This window comes from Aulonocara stuartgranti, assembly GCF_965226115.1.
Source record: "Aulonocara stuartgranti genome assembly, chromosome: 6".
Classification (NCBI taxonomy): domain Eukaryota; kingdom Metazoa; phylum Chordata; class Actinopteri; order Cichliformes; family Cichlidae; genus Aulonocara; species Aulonocara stuartgranti.
The window spans coordinates 613,955-628,470 of record NC_138944.1 but is presented as its reverse complement, the minus strand read 5'-3'; the positions used below and the strand labels follow the sequence as shown (position 1 = coordinate 628,470).

General features: G+C 47.9%; 2 protein-coding genes across 2 annotated transcripts; both read left to right on the top strand.

Annotated features, from left to right (window-relative positions):
- Positions 1-6,331: 6,331 nt before the first annotated feature.
- Positions 6,332-7,574, top strand: pet117 (PET117 cytochrome c oxidase chaperone; the record flags this gene model as incomplete). The annotated part of the gene is made up of 2 exons (XM_082537770.1): positions 6,332-6,525; positions 7,425-7,574. Exons 1-2 carry the CDS (start codon positions 6,430-6,432, stop codon positions 7,572-7,574), a joined length of 246 nt encoding a protein of 81 aa, XP_082393896.1. The 5' UTR covers positions 6,332-6,429.
- Positions 7,575-7,707: 133 nt separating this feature from the next.
- kat14 (lysine acetyltransferase 14) lies at positions 7,708-12,376 on the top strand (the record flags this gene model as incomplete). The annotated part of the gene is made up of 10 exons (XM_082537769.1): positions 7,708-7,969; positions 8,868-8,989; positions 9,071-9,192; positions 9,276-9,448; positions 9,526-9,960; positions 10,045-10,619; positions 10,726-10,859; positions 11,556-11,731; positions 11,805-11,995; positions 12,075-12,376. The coding sequence occupies 10 exons, from the start codon at positions 7,708-7,710 to the stop codon at positions 12,246-12,248; spliced, it is 2,364 nt and encodes a 787-aa protein (XP_082393895.1). The 3' UTR covers positions 12,249-12,376.
- Positions 12,377-14,516: the final 2,140 nt, after the last annotated feature.

Here is a 14,516-nt window from a genome sequence, read left to right as displayed (position 1 = left end):
GAGCGACCATCTTTGAACAGAGGCGGGGCTTACGACACCAACTCTCTGCCATCTATAATCCAGTTTTGAGATCCTCCCCAGACGCCTTAACGCCCACTCACATCCTGGGCCATCTGACCTCAGAAAATCACATGATAAGGTGGGGCCAGGTTTCACAATGAACACACCCGAAACTCTGGCTGATTGTGACCCACACCCAGTTTCACACCTTGGCTCAGGCGATTAGAGGATCATCAGGGGGTCCTTTTGTCCCTCTGTGGGGGGAAACTCCCACTGGGTTTATATCTGGGACTCTCCACCATTTGACCTTAGAACTGAAGAAGCTTCTCTGATGAGAGGTGAAACGTCTTCAAGCAACTTAAAGAAGTCCAGACGCTTTTCTTTGCAAGCTCCTTTGACCAACACCGGAATACTGCGCCTCACCTGCCAAGGAGCAGCAGGTGACTCACGTGTGGAAACCTACGTGAACCAAACCATCAGGTAACCTGTGTGTGACAGAGTTTGAAGCGACGTTTAAAATTCTCTCCTGGGAGTGAAATAAACACGTGCATAAGGCCCAAAGTGCTGCTGTTCACAGCTGTCAGCACAGACTCTGTTTGTCTCTGTGAGGCAGTAAATCGGACCCAAATGTTCCTCCGGCTTTAAAATTCCCGCCTCTGTGGTGCAGGACGTTTACACAGGCTGTTCTCGTTCATATGACCTCCACCAAACAACAGAACACGCTGAGACAGAGGACGATGCACGTTTGTAGTCTTCTTCTTCTTCCTCCAGTTTAACGGCAGCTTGCATCCATCGGAGTTGCATTACTGCCACCCTCTGGGGTTACTTAGACTGCACTTAGCTCTTTAAATCCTCTTAAACAACTTAATATAATATGGCCAATATTATATTATTGTCAGATTATTATGATATATATATATCTGACTTTCAGCTTGTTGTGTTTGTGGATATATGACTGACGTTAATTATTAAACATTCGCACATAAATAAGTGACGTCATATTCAGTACTTTTGACAGTTCACTCTTCGGCCGCTCCATCTTATTAGGGAAATTCCACATACATAAATGTAAATTTCAAGACTCAACCCCATCATTTAATTTGTTTTTGATTGAAATTGAATATTACTTAAACTCTCTTAAATTAACTTCAATAAAAAAGGTTTATCATTGATTGAAATTCTTTCAGAAATGTTTAACGAATGAGCTGTCACAACTTTCAAGTACAAAGTTGTTATGAAGTCTGTCACATCCCCCCCTTTTTTTTCTTTTTTTCTTTTTTATCCTTTCTTTATTTATCCTTCTTATTTCATTGTGCTGTATATTGTTACTCTTACTTGCCTTGTACGTCTACTGTACAAACTGAACTGGAATGACTGACTGTTCGCTTTATAATTTCAATAAAGTTTTGGGGAAAAAAAAGAAAAACCTCTTCGGCCGCTCCCTTCTGCCGTATTTTGCAAAATTATCCACACCCACCGCCGCGCTATGAATTGTGGGATATATGGGACCACGAAGCATGCACCGGACCACGCTTGGTATTTGGGGGGGGGCGTGCCAAGATGGCGGAGTGAGTAGACGCTCTCTACCGAGTTCTGCACAAAAAGTTCGTGAACAACGATAAAGCCTAAGCTTTATGCTGCTAACACTAACAATTCACTAAATAAGAGAAGATACAGCAATCATAGGGCAAGAAGCAGCAGAATGCCGAATCAGAAAGGAGCGAAAAGGGGACTGGAAAGTTCCAAGTCTAAGATAGCGCCTGAGAATGCTAACGAGGAGAGTGCTACGTCCAGCAACGTGCTAATGGATAGCTTCCATAACTACGCAGCTACTACGGTGGCACTCAAGTTAGCCGAAGAAGAAATGGATGAGTTCCCACCTCTCCCTGTTACACCTCTCAAATCGCCAGCTCCGAAGAAGTTGATGTACGAACGCAGCAGCTCTGACCCAGTTGATGTAAATGAGATAATTTCTCGTCTGTCGGCACTAATAAACACCAGGTCTGATAACATTGAGAGCATGGTGAGAGAGAATACGCTCCAGATTGAGGGTCTCAAAAAGACGATTGATTTTGTGTGCGCGGAAATGAAAGATATGAAGGGGAAAGTTTGCGACTTGGAAAAAAAGTAACTAAAGAGGAAGGTCGAGTGGACAACTGCCAACAGAGAATCTCTGAGTTGGAAAGATATTCCAGGAGGTGGAATCTCAGACTACATGGAGTCAAGGAGGCTGAGAAAGAAGACGTAAGGGGAAAGGTGACTGTGATATGCCAGTCTGTTCTGCCAGAACAAAATCGTAGGCTGCCTGACGTCATCGACACCGTACACCGACTCGGAGCCAAGCGACAAGGTAGCACCAGACCTAGAGGCATCATCGTGCAGTTCACCTCCCGAATCTACAGAGATGCTGTATGGAAAGCAGCCAAAACATCCTCCTACCTGCAGGACAATCATTTGAGGATCGCTGAAGATCTGTCCAGGGAGGACAGAGAACGTCGTGACAAACTGTGGCCGATGATAGACAAAGCCCGTAAGGAGGGTAAGCCGGCATATTTCGTGGGAGGCCGAGGATTCATCAGTGGATCAGAAGTTTTCCCTCCTTCATAGAGACGCTTATTCAGTCTCCGAAATGACATTTCTGTGAGCTTGTTTACATGGTGAACTTGATATTTTCACCTGCTGATACAAATTTTTGGAAATCACAATGGGGTAATGAAGTCTGGTTGTCCCATGGCTCTGAGCGTTCTGCTGGAGTTGCCACGCTTAAAAATTCTTTTTCTGGAGATGTGTTACACTCTGACTCTGACACCTTAGGACACTACCTCTGCTCACTAATCAGACACAATAACAGTACTTTCATTGCAGTAAATATATATGGTTACAATAATAAAACTGAAAATGATAAATTACTTGACTCCTTAGAAGAATGAATTAATTTCTGGCTCTCCAAATACCCAAATTCAGTCCTCTTAATTGGTGAAGACTTTAACATTGCTTTAGACAATACGGTTGATAGGTGGCCTCCAGGGCAGCAGTCTTCATACAGTGCAAACTTAAAAAATTTATGGGAAAATTTAATCTTGTGGATATTTGGAGAGAAAAATTTCCAGATGATAGACTCTTTACTTGGAGCAATAAGACAGGATCCAGGCAATCACGTATTGACTTTTGGCTTGTTTCTGACTGTATTGATAAGGCAAGGCAAGTTTATTTGTATAGCACAATTCAACAACAAGGTGATTCAAAGTGCTTTACAGAGACATTAGAAACAAGAACAAATAAAAAGCATGATTTAAAATTGATAAAGATAATATTACCGTTAATATACTTGCCACTGGATACTATACCTCATGAATTCTCTTATTGGAAGTTAAATAATTCTTTACTAAAAGATAAAATGGTTAACATGCAGATTAATAACTTAATTGTTTATTATTGGAACAAAGCTAACAGAGAGAAGTCCTTTTGTACCAATTGGGAACTCTTTAAATTTGAAGCATGCAAATTCTTGAGAAGATACGGGAGTCAAATTGCTAAATTAAGGAAAGCGGAAGAACAGGAAGTAATAAGCAGAATTGCCTCTTATTACCAGACGTCCCCAGAAGAAATCTCAGAGAAAGATAAATTAAGTTTACTAGAACTTCAAAATAAATTGGACGGTTTATATCGACGCAAGGCTGAGGGTGCCTTCATAAGATCCAGGAAGAGGTGGCTGGAGGAGGGCGAACAAAATTCTGCTTACTTTTTCAGACTTGAAAAATACAGATCAAAAACAAACTCTATTCATCAACTAAATATTAATGGCATTGTCTCTGACAATCCTAGAGAAATTTCACATTTCTGTGCCAAATTCTATACTAAACTATACGACTCAAAATATAATGAGGCTGTCTCAACAGGATTTTTCAATAATATTAAAAACCTAAAATCTATTGTTGTGGAAGATAGAAGTTATTGTGACAGCCCTCTGACTGTGGAGGAAGTTTGTAATTCCATTTCTGCACTTAAGGCCAATAAATCTCCCGGCACAGATGGTTTGACTGCAGAGTTTTATAAATCATTTTCTAATCTCCTGGCTCCGTTTTTACTGCAGGTTTTTACAGAAAGTATAGAGAACAACACCCTCCCTCCTTCTCTTACTCAAGGTCTCATAACACTTATTCCAAAACCAAACAAAGACTTACTCTTTATTGATAATTGGAGACCCATCTCCCTGCTTAATAATGACTATAAGGTTATGGCCTTAATACTTGCTAACAGAATTAAAGAGGTCTTGGAAACAATTATTGATGAGACACAATCAGGCTTTATGAGAAACAGACACATTTCTAATAACATTAGACTGGTTTTGGATTTACTTGATTACTCTGATCTGGTACCTGACAATAGTTTCATTCTCTTCCTGGATTTTTATAAGGCTTTTGATACAATTGAACATCAATTTATTTTCCACTGTTTGGAAAAATTTGGCTTTGGCAAGTTTTTCTGTAAAGCTGTCAAAACCTTATACACAAATGGCAATAGTTCTATTAAAATGATTAACGGCTCCACCCCGAGATTTGACCTGAAACGTGGTATTCGCCAAGGATGTCCTATTTCACCATATTTATTTTTACTTTGTACACAAATTCTTGCAACTAATATTTCAAACAGTGTTGTGCAAGGAATCACCATAGCTGATAAGGAGCTCAGTCATCAGCCAGTTAGCCGATGACACCACACCCTTTTTGAAGAATGCAAACCAAATCCCACCAGCCCTTACTGTGATTAGTGATTTCTCTGAGGCCTCTGGTTTATGCCTAAATCTTAAAAAGTGTGAGTTACTAGCATTTAAAGACTGCCCTGCAAATACTATCTGTAATATCTCTGTTAAACAAGAAGTCACATACTTGGGACTGCTAATATCCAAAGACCAAAAATCAAGATGCTCTTCAAACTTCACTCCAATTATACAGAAAACCCTAAAAAAGTTCAACCAGTGGCTGCAAAGGGACTTGTCTTTGAAAGGTAGAGTGTTACTTACTAAAGCTGAAGGGATATCCCGATGAACATATGCTGCTCTCTCCTTACATCTGGATAAGAAAATTAGTAAAGATATTGACCGTATGCAGGTCCTCTTAACGTGGACCCTCATTTATAAACACAACTTCTCACCTCACAAATACCTCATCTGGAACAACAGAGATATTTTATAGAAAAATAAATCACGTTTCCTGGAAACTTGGCTCCAAAATGGGATCCTATTGGTGGCTCAGCTGGTTAGTAAAGAAGGACAACTACTTACAACGACTTTATTGCACTATATAATTTTCCAATCAGTGTTCAGGAATTCTCAATGGTGCTTGGTGCCATACCCTCAGGGACTTTAATGTTATATAAAAACACTGACAGCTCGATCTCTACCTCAGTCACGCTCCCTGATCCAGCTGAGTCACCAATAGGAAAAATCTGCTTTTCACAGGAACTTGGTAACAGCAATAAGAGAATACGTAGTTTATGCCAAGAAGATATCGTCTCTCTCCCATATATAATATCTTATTGGAACCGATTTGCTCCAGATATCAAGTAGAAGACAGTCTGGATGGTCCCCCATAAATATTTGATTGTAAATAAGGTGAAAGAAGTCTCATTTAAAATTCTACATAAATGTTATCCAGCCAGTCACTACATGGTAAAATTTAAAAGGGACATAAATACTAATTGTACTTTCTGTGGGGATCATCCAGAAACTGTGACACATCTTTTTTGGTACTGTTCTTTTACACAGAGATTTGTTATTGTCCATATTTTAAGGGAGTTTTCTTTACGATGGGAAAATGTTTTATTCTGTTTCTTTAAGTTCCCCAAGAAGTATGAGAAATGTTTTTTATGATAAATTTCTTAATACTTTTAGCTAAACTTTTTATCCATAAATGTAAGTTTACTAACAAAACACCATATTTCTGTCATTATTTTAAGGATGTGCACATGCACATACAATCAATATCAGACTGCACCAACAAAAAGGCTCAAAACAATTTATGTATGTGAATTTTTGCGTGTATTCTTATAATTGTTACCTTTTTCTTTTACCCTTGGCTTTGTGTGTTCATGTTCTGTTGTTTTGTATACTTCATCTGTTCGTATGTTGTATACTCATTGTTTGTTAAATAAAGTTTATAAAAAAAAACAAAAAAACCCGCTTGGTATTTGGGGAAATCGACGCATTTGGAGCATGCATTTGAAGTACACTTCGAATTGGGACAACCGTCGTCGCGTGGCGGTGACGTAACCGCACTTAAAATGCGTACTCCAAGCGTGCAGACCCTGAATTGGGACACAGCCTGCGTGTGTTTCACCACACTCCGGCCGGTGGGGGCGGTGTAGCTCAGGTGAGCGTAGAAGAAGAAGAAGACCTTAGCCGCCGTTAGCCGGAGCTGAGACAGCGTGATGTCCGCGGTCTCTAAGGTGGTCCTGGGAGTGTCCGTGGTTCTGACCGTGAGCACCGTGGCTGCGGTGCACCTCAAACAGGCCTGGGACAGAGAGGTAAGCCGGGCCGGGGCAAGCCGGGCTAACATCTAGCTGCGTGTGCCGGAACGGGTCACGGGGGCTAACGAGGCTAACGCCAAAGCACAGGTGGTGGTTAAACTCAATTGAACGGACACAGGTGACGTCACACAGACGTTAAAAGAGTAATAATAAATAAACACGATAATGACGATAAACAGCAGCCAACAACCGCATCCTCCAACGCTTTTCAAAATAAAAGACTCAGTTGGCAGGTAAACAATGAGTCCTTACATTTATGGCTCAGTTAGCTAATCAGGCGTTATCAGAGTTAACTTTAGCTCAGGTGAGTGCAGAACACGTGACTGACAGAACTGCAGTGGGGTCAGATTTTTCATTTCTGATTCTGTTACGCTTACACGTGTGCCTTTATTTTGGAGGTGGGTTTCCTGTCGTGTGACCTCTGTGAGGTCTCGAGTCCTGCTCTTAAATAACAAAGAAACAGAAAATCCCACACCTGGGTTTAAGGTGTTCGCACCATGAGAACAAAGCTTGGAAGCTGCTGGAGGCATCTCACCTGTGACACCTGTTTCAGTAATCAGTGATCAATAATGATCACTTTCTCCAGCGCCTTACAAGAAACCCAAGAATGCTTCGCAACACAAGTCAAAAAGGTCAAAGGTTTAAGTTTGTGTGTTTAAGTTGAAGTGAAGCTCCTATGGGAGAGACTCCACCTTTGAGGGTTCTGTTGCAAGGGACAGAAAGCAGACCGGACTGTGTACAGGTGCTGAGGGGCGGAGCACTGAGGGGCGGAGCACTGAGGGATTAATGAGTGAGAAGCAGGATCTGTAAGTGAACCAGTGGAGATTCATGAGGGCAGGGCTCACATGTTCCCAGAGCTTGATCAACGATGAGTGGTCTTTGTGTTTGTCGTGCAGCGCCTGCGTGAGGGCGTGGTCAGGGATCTGGAACGGCTCGAGCGCAGGAAAGAGAACCTGCGGATGCTGGAGGAGCAGCGGCTGCTGACCCGACAGCTGGAGGAGGAGAGACGCCGCAGGGAGGCCAGGCTCCACCCACAGGACACCTGAGAAAAGGTAAACACTGTTGTGGACCTACGCTATCGCGTTCCCGAGTCTCCTTACGACTGGGTCACCTGTAATGTTTCTGCTCTTGCGTAGATTGCAGCGGTCACCTGCCCAGGTCTGCCGTACCTGAAGCAGGATGATGGACAGCAGTGGCGAGCAGCTGGTGGGAGGGGAGGACGAGGCAGCCTGCACGTCGGCGTCGGACGGTCTGGAAGAGGGGGAGGTGGAGGGCGAGACGCTGCTGATTGTTGAGTCGGAGGACCAGGGCTCTGTGGACCTGTCACATGACCAGAGCGGCGACTCCCTGACCAGTGACGTGGGTGAGGACACCGACGGGGGGTGGGCCTGCGAGGACATGTCCTTCTACTGCGACCGCTGCCACAAGTGGATCCCCGCAGGTGAGCTGGCCAATCGCAGCGCTCCATTTCTGACGTGACCGACGTCACTACCTTCTCCAGTAGGTGGCGCTACCTGCTGCCGAGCAATCTGAAAATGTGACATCAGCAGACCGCATGCCACCGATTGGCTGGTCAGGTGTGTCATTCTGTGAGTCATGAGAGCGAGTCTTTCGGGAAAATTGAAACCTGCGGCCCACGAGTCTGACAAAACGCCGCGGACCGAGCAGGAGGCACGCCATCGCCTCGGCGTCCTGCTTTGTTCTCGTTCATGTCGCGCACAAGTGATGTCACAGGATGCTCGGCCTTGTTGCTATAACAACCCAACGCAATCAAGTCTGTGGGTTCCCGGCGACACCACAGTTGTAGCTACAGGGTCGGACGATATGCTGAGAGCGTTATGGCGGGAACAAAAGGGATCCAGACGCTCCGCTGCGTTCGTGCTCCCACCGCGTGCCGGCCGGTCCGTCTCACATGGCGCTCAATAAAGCTGTCACGCGAATCAACGGTCGTACCCGCTGAACTCTGAAGCGAGATCTGCACTTCTGCGCGCGGTAGCTTCCTCCACATGGCGCCACCTTCAGGCACGAGCTCCTCCTCGCGTGTGCACGAACGCCGTTTAGCCCAGCTCCAGAACACGGCGTGAGCGTGCTCTCGGTTAAGTGTCACACGACGCGATGGACAATCACATGATTTGAGCCCTAATGTGACCTCTGACCGTGCTGTAAGCAGGTATGAGAGTAAAGGTGAGGTCTGATGTGGTGTGGGTGGAGCCAGACAGGAAGCTGTTAGTCCAGCTCGTCTGCAGCTTCATCGGTTGAGAGCAGGCACTGGTGGTAACCTAGGAGACCCCCAGCAGGTGTGCGGCAGCAGCTGACTCTGTACCTGTGATCGTCCCCAGCTCAGCTCCGCGGCGAGCAGCCGAGCTACCTGAAGGGAGACAACTTCTTCAAATTCGTCTGCTCCGACTGCTCCGAAGATGGCAAGGAGAGCTTTGAGAGGATGAGGCTCACCTGGCAGCAGGTAGGACTTTAGCCCCACCCACACACACAGACACACACCTCAGATATGCGGCGTGCTGACGGCGGCTTCTTCCTGCGACAGGTGGTGATGTTGGCCATGTACAACCTGTCTCTGGAGGGGACGGGCCGGCAGGGCTATTTCAGGTGGAAAGAGGACATCTGCGCTTTCATTGGTCGACACTGGAACTTCCTGCTGGGCTCGAGGTCGGTCGCAGACGGACAATAAAGTTTTGCTCTCCATCGTTAACGTGCCGGCGCTCACGTTCGTGTTGCGCTCTTCTTTGCAGGAAGAAGACGTCCACCTGGTGGAGCACGGTAGCGGGCTGCCTGTCGGTCGGAAGCCCCGCCTTCTTCCGCTCCGGAGCGCAGGAGTTCGGTGAGCCCGGCTGGTGGAAGCTGGTCCACAACCGACCTCCGACCCTGCGACCAGAAGTGGACAAATCCGTGACAAAGACTAAAGGTAAGCCGCGATCGAACGCTGGCTCCCAACTGGACGGTGTCTGTTGACCTCTGACCTTGGACGCCATTTACCCACAGCGTCCAAACCCGTGCTGGACCCGATTATCACCGTGGAGGGTCTGCGCAAACGCGGAGCTCGGAACCCCGTGGAGAACGCCATGCAGCTGAAGGAGAAACGCTCGCGCACTCAGGAGGCCAAAGAAATCCGGCGGGCCCAGAAGGAGGCGGCGGGCGGATACACGGACCATAGCGCTGCCTCCACGCCTGTCAAACTGGGTGGAGGCCGTGGTGCAGGTGGTGGGCGGCGCCCAGATCTGGTCCTGGAGAAGGGCGAGGTCATTGACTTCTCTTCGCTCAGCTCCTCAGACAGAACGCCACTCACCAGCCCGACGCCATCGCCTTCACCTGACTTTTCTGCCCCGGGAACGCCAGCCTCGCATTCGGCGACGCCCAGCCTGCTGTCGGAGGCAGACCTTATCCCTGATGCCATGCCGCCACAGGCGTTGTTCCACGGTGAGGTAACACCTGATTGGTGCAGGGTCATGTGGTTTTATGTGATGTAAGCGCTGATGGCGTGTTCTGCTTCTTCCAACTCAGATGATGAGGAGATGGAGGCGGAGGGGATGATCGACCCGGGAACAGAGTACATCCCGCCTGCCAGTGCCAACCTGGGCACCCGCAAGAAGCTCCGCCCACCACCGCCTCACATCAAGCGTGAAGCAGAGAGCGAGGAAGACGAAGGCCGTGACCACGACTTGGAAGAACCCGTAGGACAAAGTCAAGACACCCCGCTGTCCGCAGGCGGCGGTGGCGGGGGACCTGAGCGCAGAAGGACGACTCATCCGGAGAACGCTGCCGGCAACGCCCAGAGCCCTCGCTACGCCGCTCTCAGTCTGTACGAGGAGAGGATGCTGCTGCGAAGGCTGGACGCTTGCCCGCTCGCGTTGGCCGTCACGCCGCAGGCTAAACGCCTCCACAGGAAGTTGCTGGTTCGCCAGATAAAACGACAGAGGAGGCACCCCCTGCTGGACATTGACCGAGTGGTCAGCGCCACCCTCAGCCTGGTGGGAGGGATCTATGGCGCCCAGGAGGCGGGAGCACAAATCGGCGGCGGTGTGAAAGGGAAGTACTGTACCAGCAGCCAGGAGCTGCGGATTCTCGATCGCTTCCAGGTAACGCACACACTTCCTGTCCGTCCACGTGACGCGCCCGCGTGCACTAATCACTGCAGCTGATGCAGCGTTCACACTGTTCGCTTCACCTGTCCGTGTTTTACAGACGGGCGTCTCCGGCAGGCGAGGCGTCCAGCAGCCGTCCGTGTCCTTCTGGCATCGTCTGATGGGAGCCGAAGGAAGCCTGGAGCAGACCATCAGAAGCCCGTACACCTCCCGCCTCCTCAAACCCTACATCAGGTAAACCTCCGGGTCAGAGCCACACCTGTGGTCGGAGAGTCCTCTGAGCTTCCTGCGAGGTGGAGGTTTAGGGCTGTGCGATATGACCAGAATCTCACGTCCCGATATAAGACAGCTATCGTCCGATAACGATATAAATCACAAATGTAACATTTTCTGTAAGTTCTGTAAGTTTTTAACGATGCATGAAACGACACGTTTTTAGACATAAGTTGTAACGGCGCCGTTTTCTTTGAGTATTTATTACACGGCGTGCTGCGGGGAAAAGCCTGTTCTAACGTTTGAGTCTAAGCTTTATTTTTTAGCATCCGTAAACACTCTGCATCTTTCATGTGATTCAGTTTACTTTGAAAAGTCTCAACAGGATCTTGAGCTTTATTGTGAAAGGTTTATGTGGAACATAAACAAGCGGACATGCAATGGTTTTACCATCGTTGTTGCTAACGACGACGCATAAAACCAGGCGCTTGTGCGTCCGTAGTGTTTATATTAAATCTAAGAGAAAGAGAGAACTTTAAGAAATGAATAATAACTACAGGGACATCAGAACATGAAAAATATTACCGTAAACAGTTTATTTTGCGACACCACGAAACAAACGATAGCGTAAAATGAAAGATGTTTTTATATCGTTATATGGAACAGCCCTATGGAGGTCCACATCCGCGTTCTCCATCTTTCTTTTCTTTTGTCTAGGCGGGACTACGAGAGCCGTCCGCCGAAGCTCCGGCTGCTGGCCGAGATCCGAGCGTACCCGCACAGGAAGGAGCCGGGCTGGGCACCTGAACCCGACGCTCCCATCGACTACTGCTACGTCCGTCCAAACCACATCCCCTCCGTCAACGCCATGTGTCACGACAGCTTCTGGCCAGGTAGCACGCTTGCCCGTTACGCCCCGTGGCGCCGTCCGGCCGTGGCTCAGACCTCCGTCTGCTCCTCCCACAGGTGTGGATCTATCAGAGTGCCTGCAGTACCCTGACTTCAGCGTGGTCGTCCTTTACAAGAAGGTGGTGGTGGGCTTCGGCTTCATGGTGCCGGACGTGAAGTACAACGAGGCCTACATCTCCTTCCTGCTCGTCCACCCCGAGTGGAGGCGGGCCGGCATCGGGACCTTCATGATTTACCACCTGATCCAGGTGCGACTGCAGGTGGGCGGGTCGGGGCGTCCGTGCTGCTGCGACCATCCTAACGTGTGTGTGTTTGTGCGTGTTTCAGACGTGTATGGGGAAGGACGTCACGCTGCACGTGTCGGCCAGCAACCCCGCCATGCTGCTGTACCAGAAGTTCGGTTTCAAGGCCGAGGAGTACATCCTGGACTTTTATGATAAATATTACCCCGTGGACAGCGCAGAGTGCCGCCACGCCTTCTTTCTGCGACTGCGGCGCTGAGCCCCGTCCGCAGCTGACCTGCACCTGAGGCAGGTGTGCAGCTGTCAGTGCTGTGAGGAACATCTGGGACTGTGTGTGTGCTGCTGTTTGTGTTTCTGAGGTATTAAAACCAACGTGCTGAAGCTCCACCTGCTCTCTCGCCTGCTTTACACTCGATCGCCCTCCATCCTAACCACTCGCTGCAGTCTGCCATCAGCACGCTGCTGGGAGCGAGCAGGACAGGCAGGAACTGTTACTCTGCACATTTCAAATCCAGGTGCGCTCTCACGCCACGCGGTGTGCACGCAGACGTTAACAGCGCTTCAGTTAGAGCGCCAAGTTTCAAGTGTTACTGTCATGTACAGATAAACAGAGCAGCCACATCTACCCATAATGAAATTCTTTGGCTCGTGCTCCTCAGCTTTACATGAGCATATGGAGAGTGTGCAGAAAATAGCAGAAACAACAATGAAAAAGAGAAAAGGATTCAATATTTAGAGAATTGATGACAAGTTGGTTTTTACAGGCTGTGCAAAACTTGTGCAATGAGCATGTAAGTGGCATTAGTTGAAGTGACAGTCCTGTAATCGTAGTGAGTGTTTAATGGTGTGTATACTGTCAGCAGTTCAAAAGCCTGATGGCTTGTGGGTAAAAACTGTCTTTGCATCTGGTAGTGCGGGTCTGGATGCTCCTGCTGGACGTGTGAAAAGTCTGTGGCCGGGATCTGCTGCGTCTTCCTCATGCAGCGCTGTCTGCACAGATCCTGCAGGGCTGCCAGTTCAGTCCTGGTGATGCGCAGTGCTGATCTCACCGCCCCCTGCAGAGCATTACAGCTGCCGTACCAGGCGGTGATGCAGCCAGTCAGAATACTTTTAATGGTGCATCGATAGGTTGTTCGTATTCTGGGGTTCATGCTGAACCTTCTCAGGCGCCGCAGGAAGAAGAGCCGCTGTCTTGCTGCTCTTGTGATGACACCAACATGGTGTGACCAGCTCAGATCCTCGCTGATGTTGATGCCCAGGAATCTGAATCAGCTGACTCTCTCCACTTCTGCTCCACGATGTGGATGGGGCATGGCCTCCTCTCCTGTAATCCACGATGAGCTCCTGGTTTTACCAGCATTTATACATGTGCACAAACAAAGAATTACTGAAGCGAAGTCATGCTCTCATCGTTCGGTCTGAGCCGGCACACTGGACGTCAGTCGTAAGATAATCTAAATCTAATTTGGCATCTTAATGTAAGATAATCATAACGTGCTTTACTGTAAGTTTACCTTTAAATCCATTTTACTTAAAGAGGCTTTTTCTCACTGGAGGATTACATACATATCACATTCATATTAATTACGAGGCACTTTGTTTGGCAACCCCCCCCCCATGCAGAAAGATGTGAACACCTCTATCCTGCACATGCTCAGTTCATCGGGGTCAGACAGCCTGGTGTCAGAGGTGAAGGTGACAACTGGTTTATTTCCAGAACCACCAGCAGGGGGAGCTGCAGGAAACATTTCTGGACACTTTAACTCTGACACGTGATTGTGTGCAGGGTATTTGCCATTGTGTTTATGTTGTTGATGCATTGTAACTAGTTAATAATAACAAAACCCAACAATCATATGACCCCCTATGAGCAGCACTTTGGTGACAGTGGGAAGGAAAAACTCCCCTTTAACAGGAAGAAACCTCCGGCAGTAGAAACCTCAGTAGTACACACAGCGGATGGAGCAGTTTTTATCAACAGTAGCTAACCTCCACCCGGCTGGCTGTCCGAGCCGAGGCAGTCACAGTCTGGAGGGCTCAGAGAGCAGTCTCGACTCTTCACGTTTATCCAAGTTTGTGTCACCAGAAGAAACTCCAGATATCGAGAGGTGAAGAAGTCATTCAGTCTTATCTGTTAGTGACCGGCCATGAACCAGAGCAGCCTGCTTCACACAGGTCACAGGCCGGATGAGATGCACAACCCCGGGGATGAAGGCTCCGCCCTCCCTCTGCTGAGGCTGACAGGGACATGTGGAGGCTCAGGTACGATCCCCCTGGCGAGGAACCACCTGAGGTCCAGGACCACAAGAACACAGCAATGCCTCATTAGACAAGGACTAAACTTTACCAACACACCAGCCCGTTTCACCGTCTGTGGTTGTGGAATCATGCTGCCAGTGTCACCTGTGCAGGTGTTCAGTAAATGTTGTATGGGTGGTGTTCATGGTTAGCTTTGTCAGACTGTTAGACAGTAAGCTGTGACTGAAACATACGTGGAGGATGAGTGTGGACTGTCCTTGTACCTGAT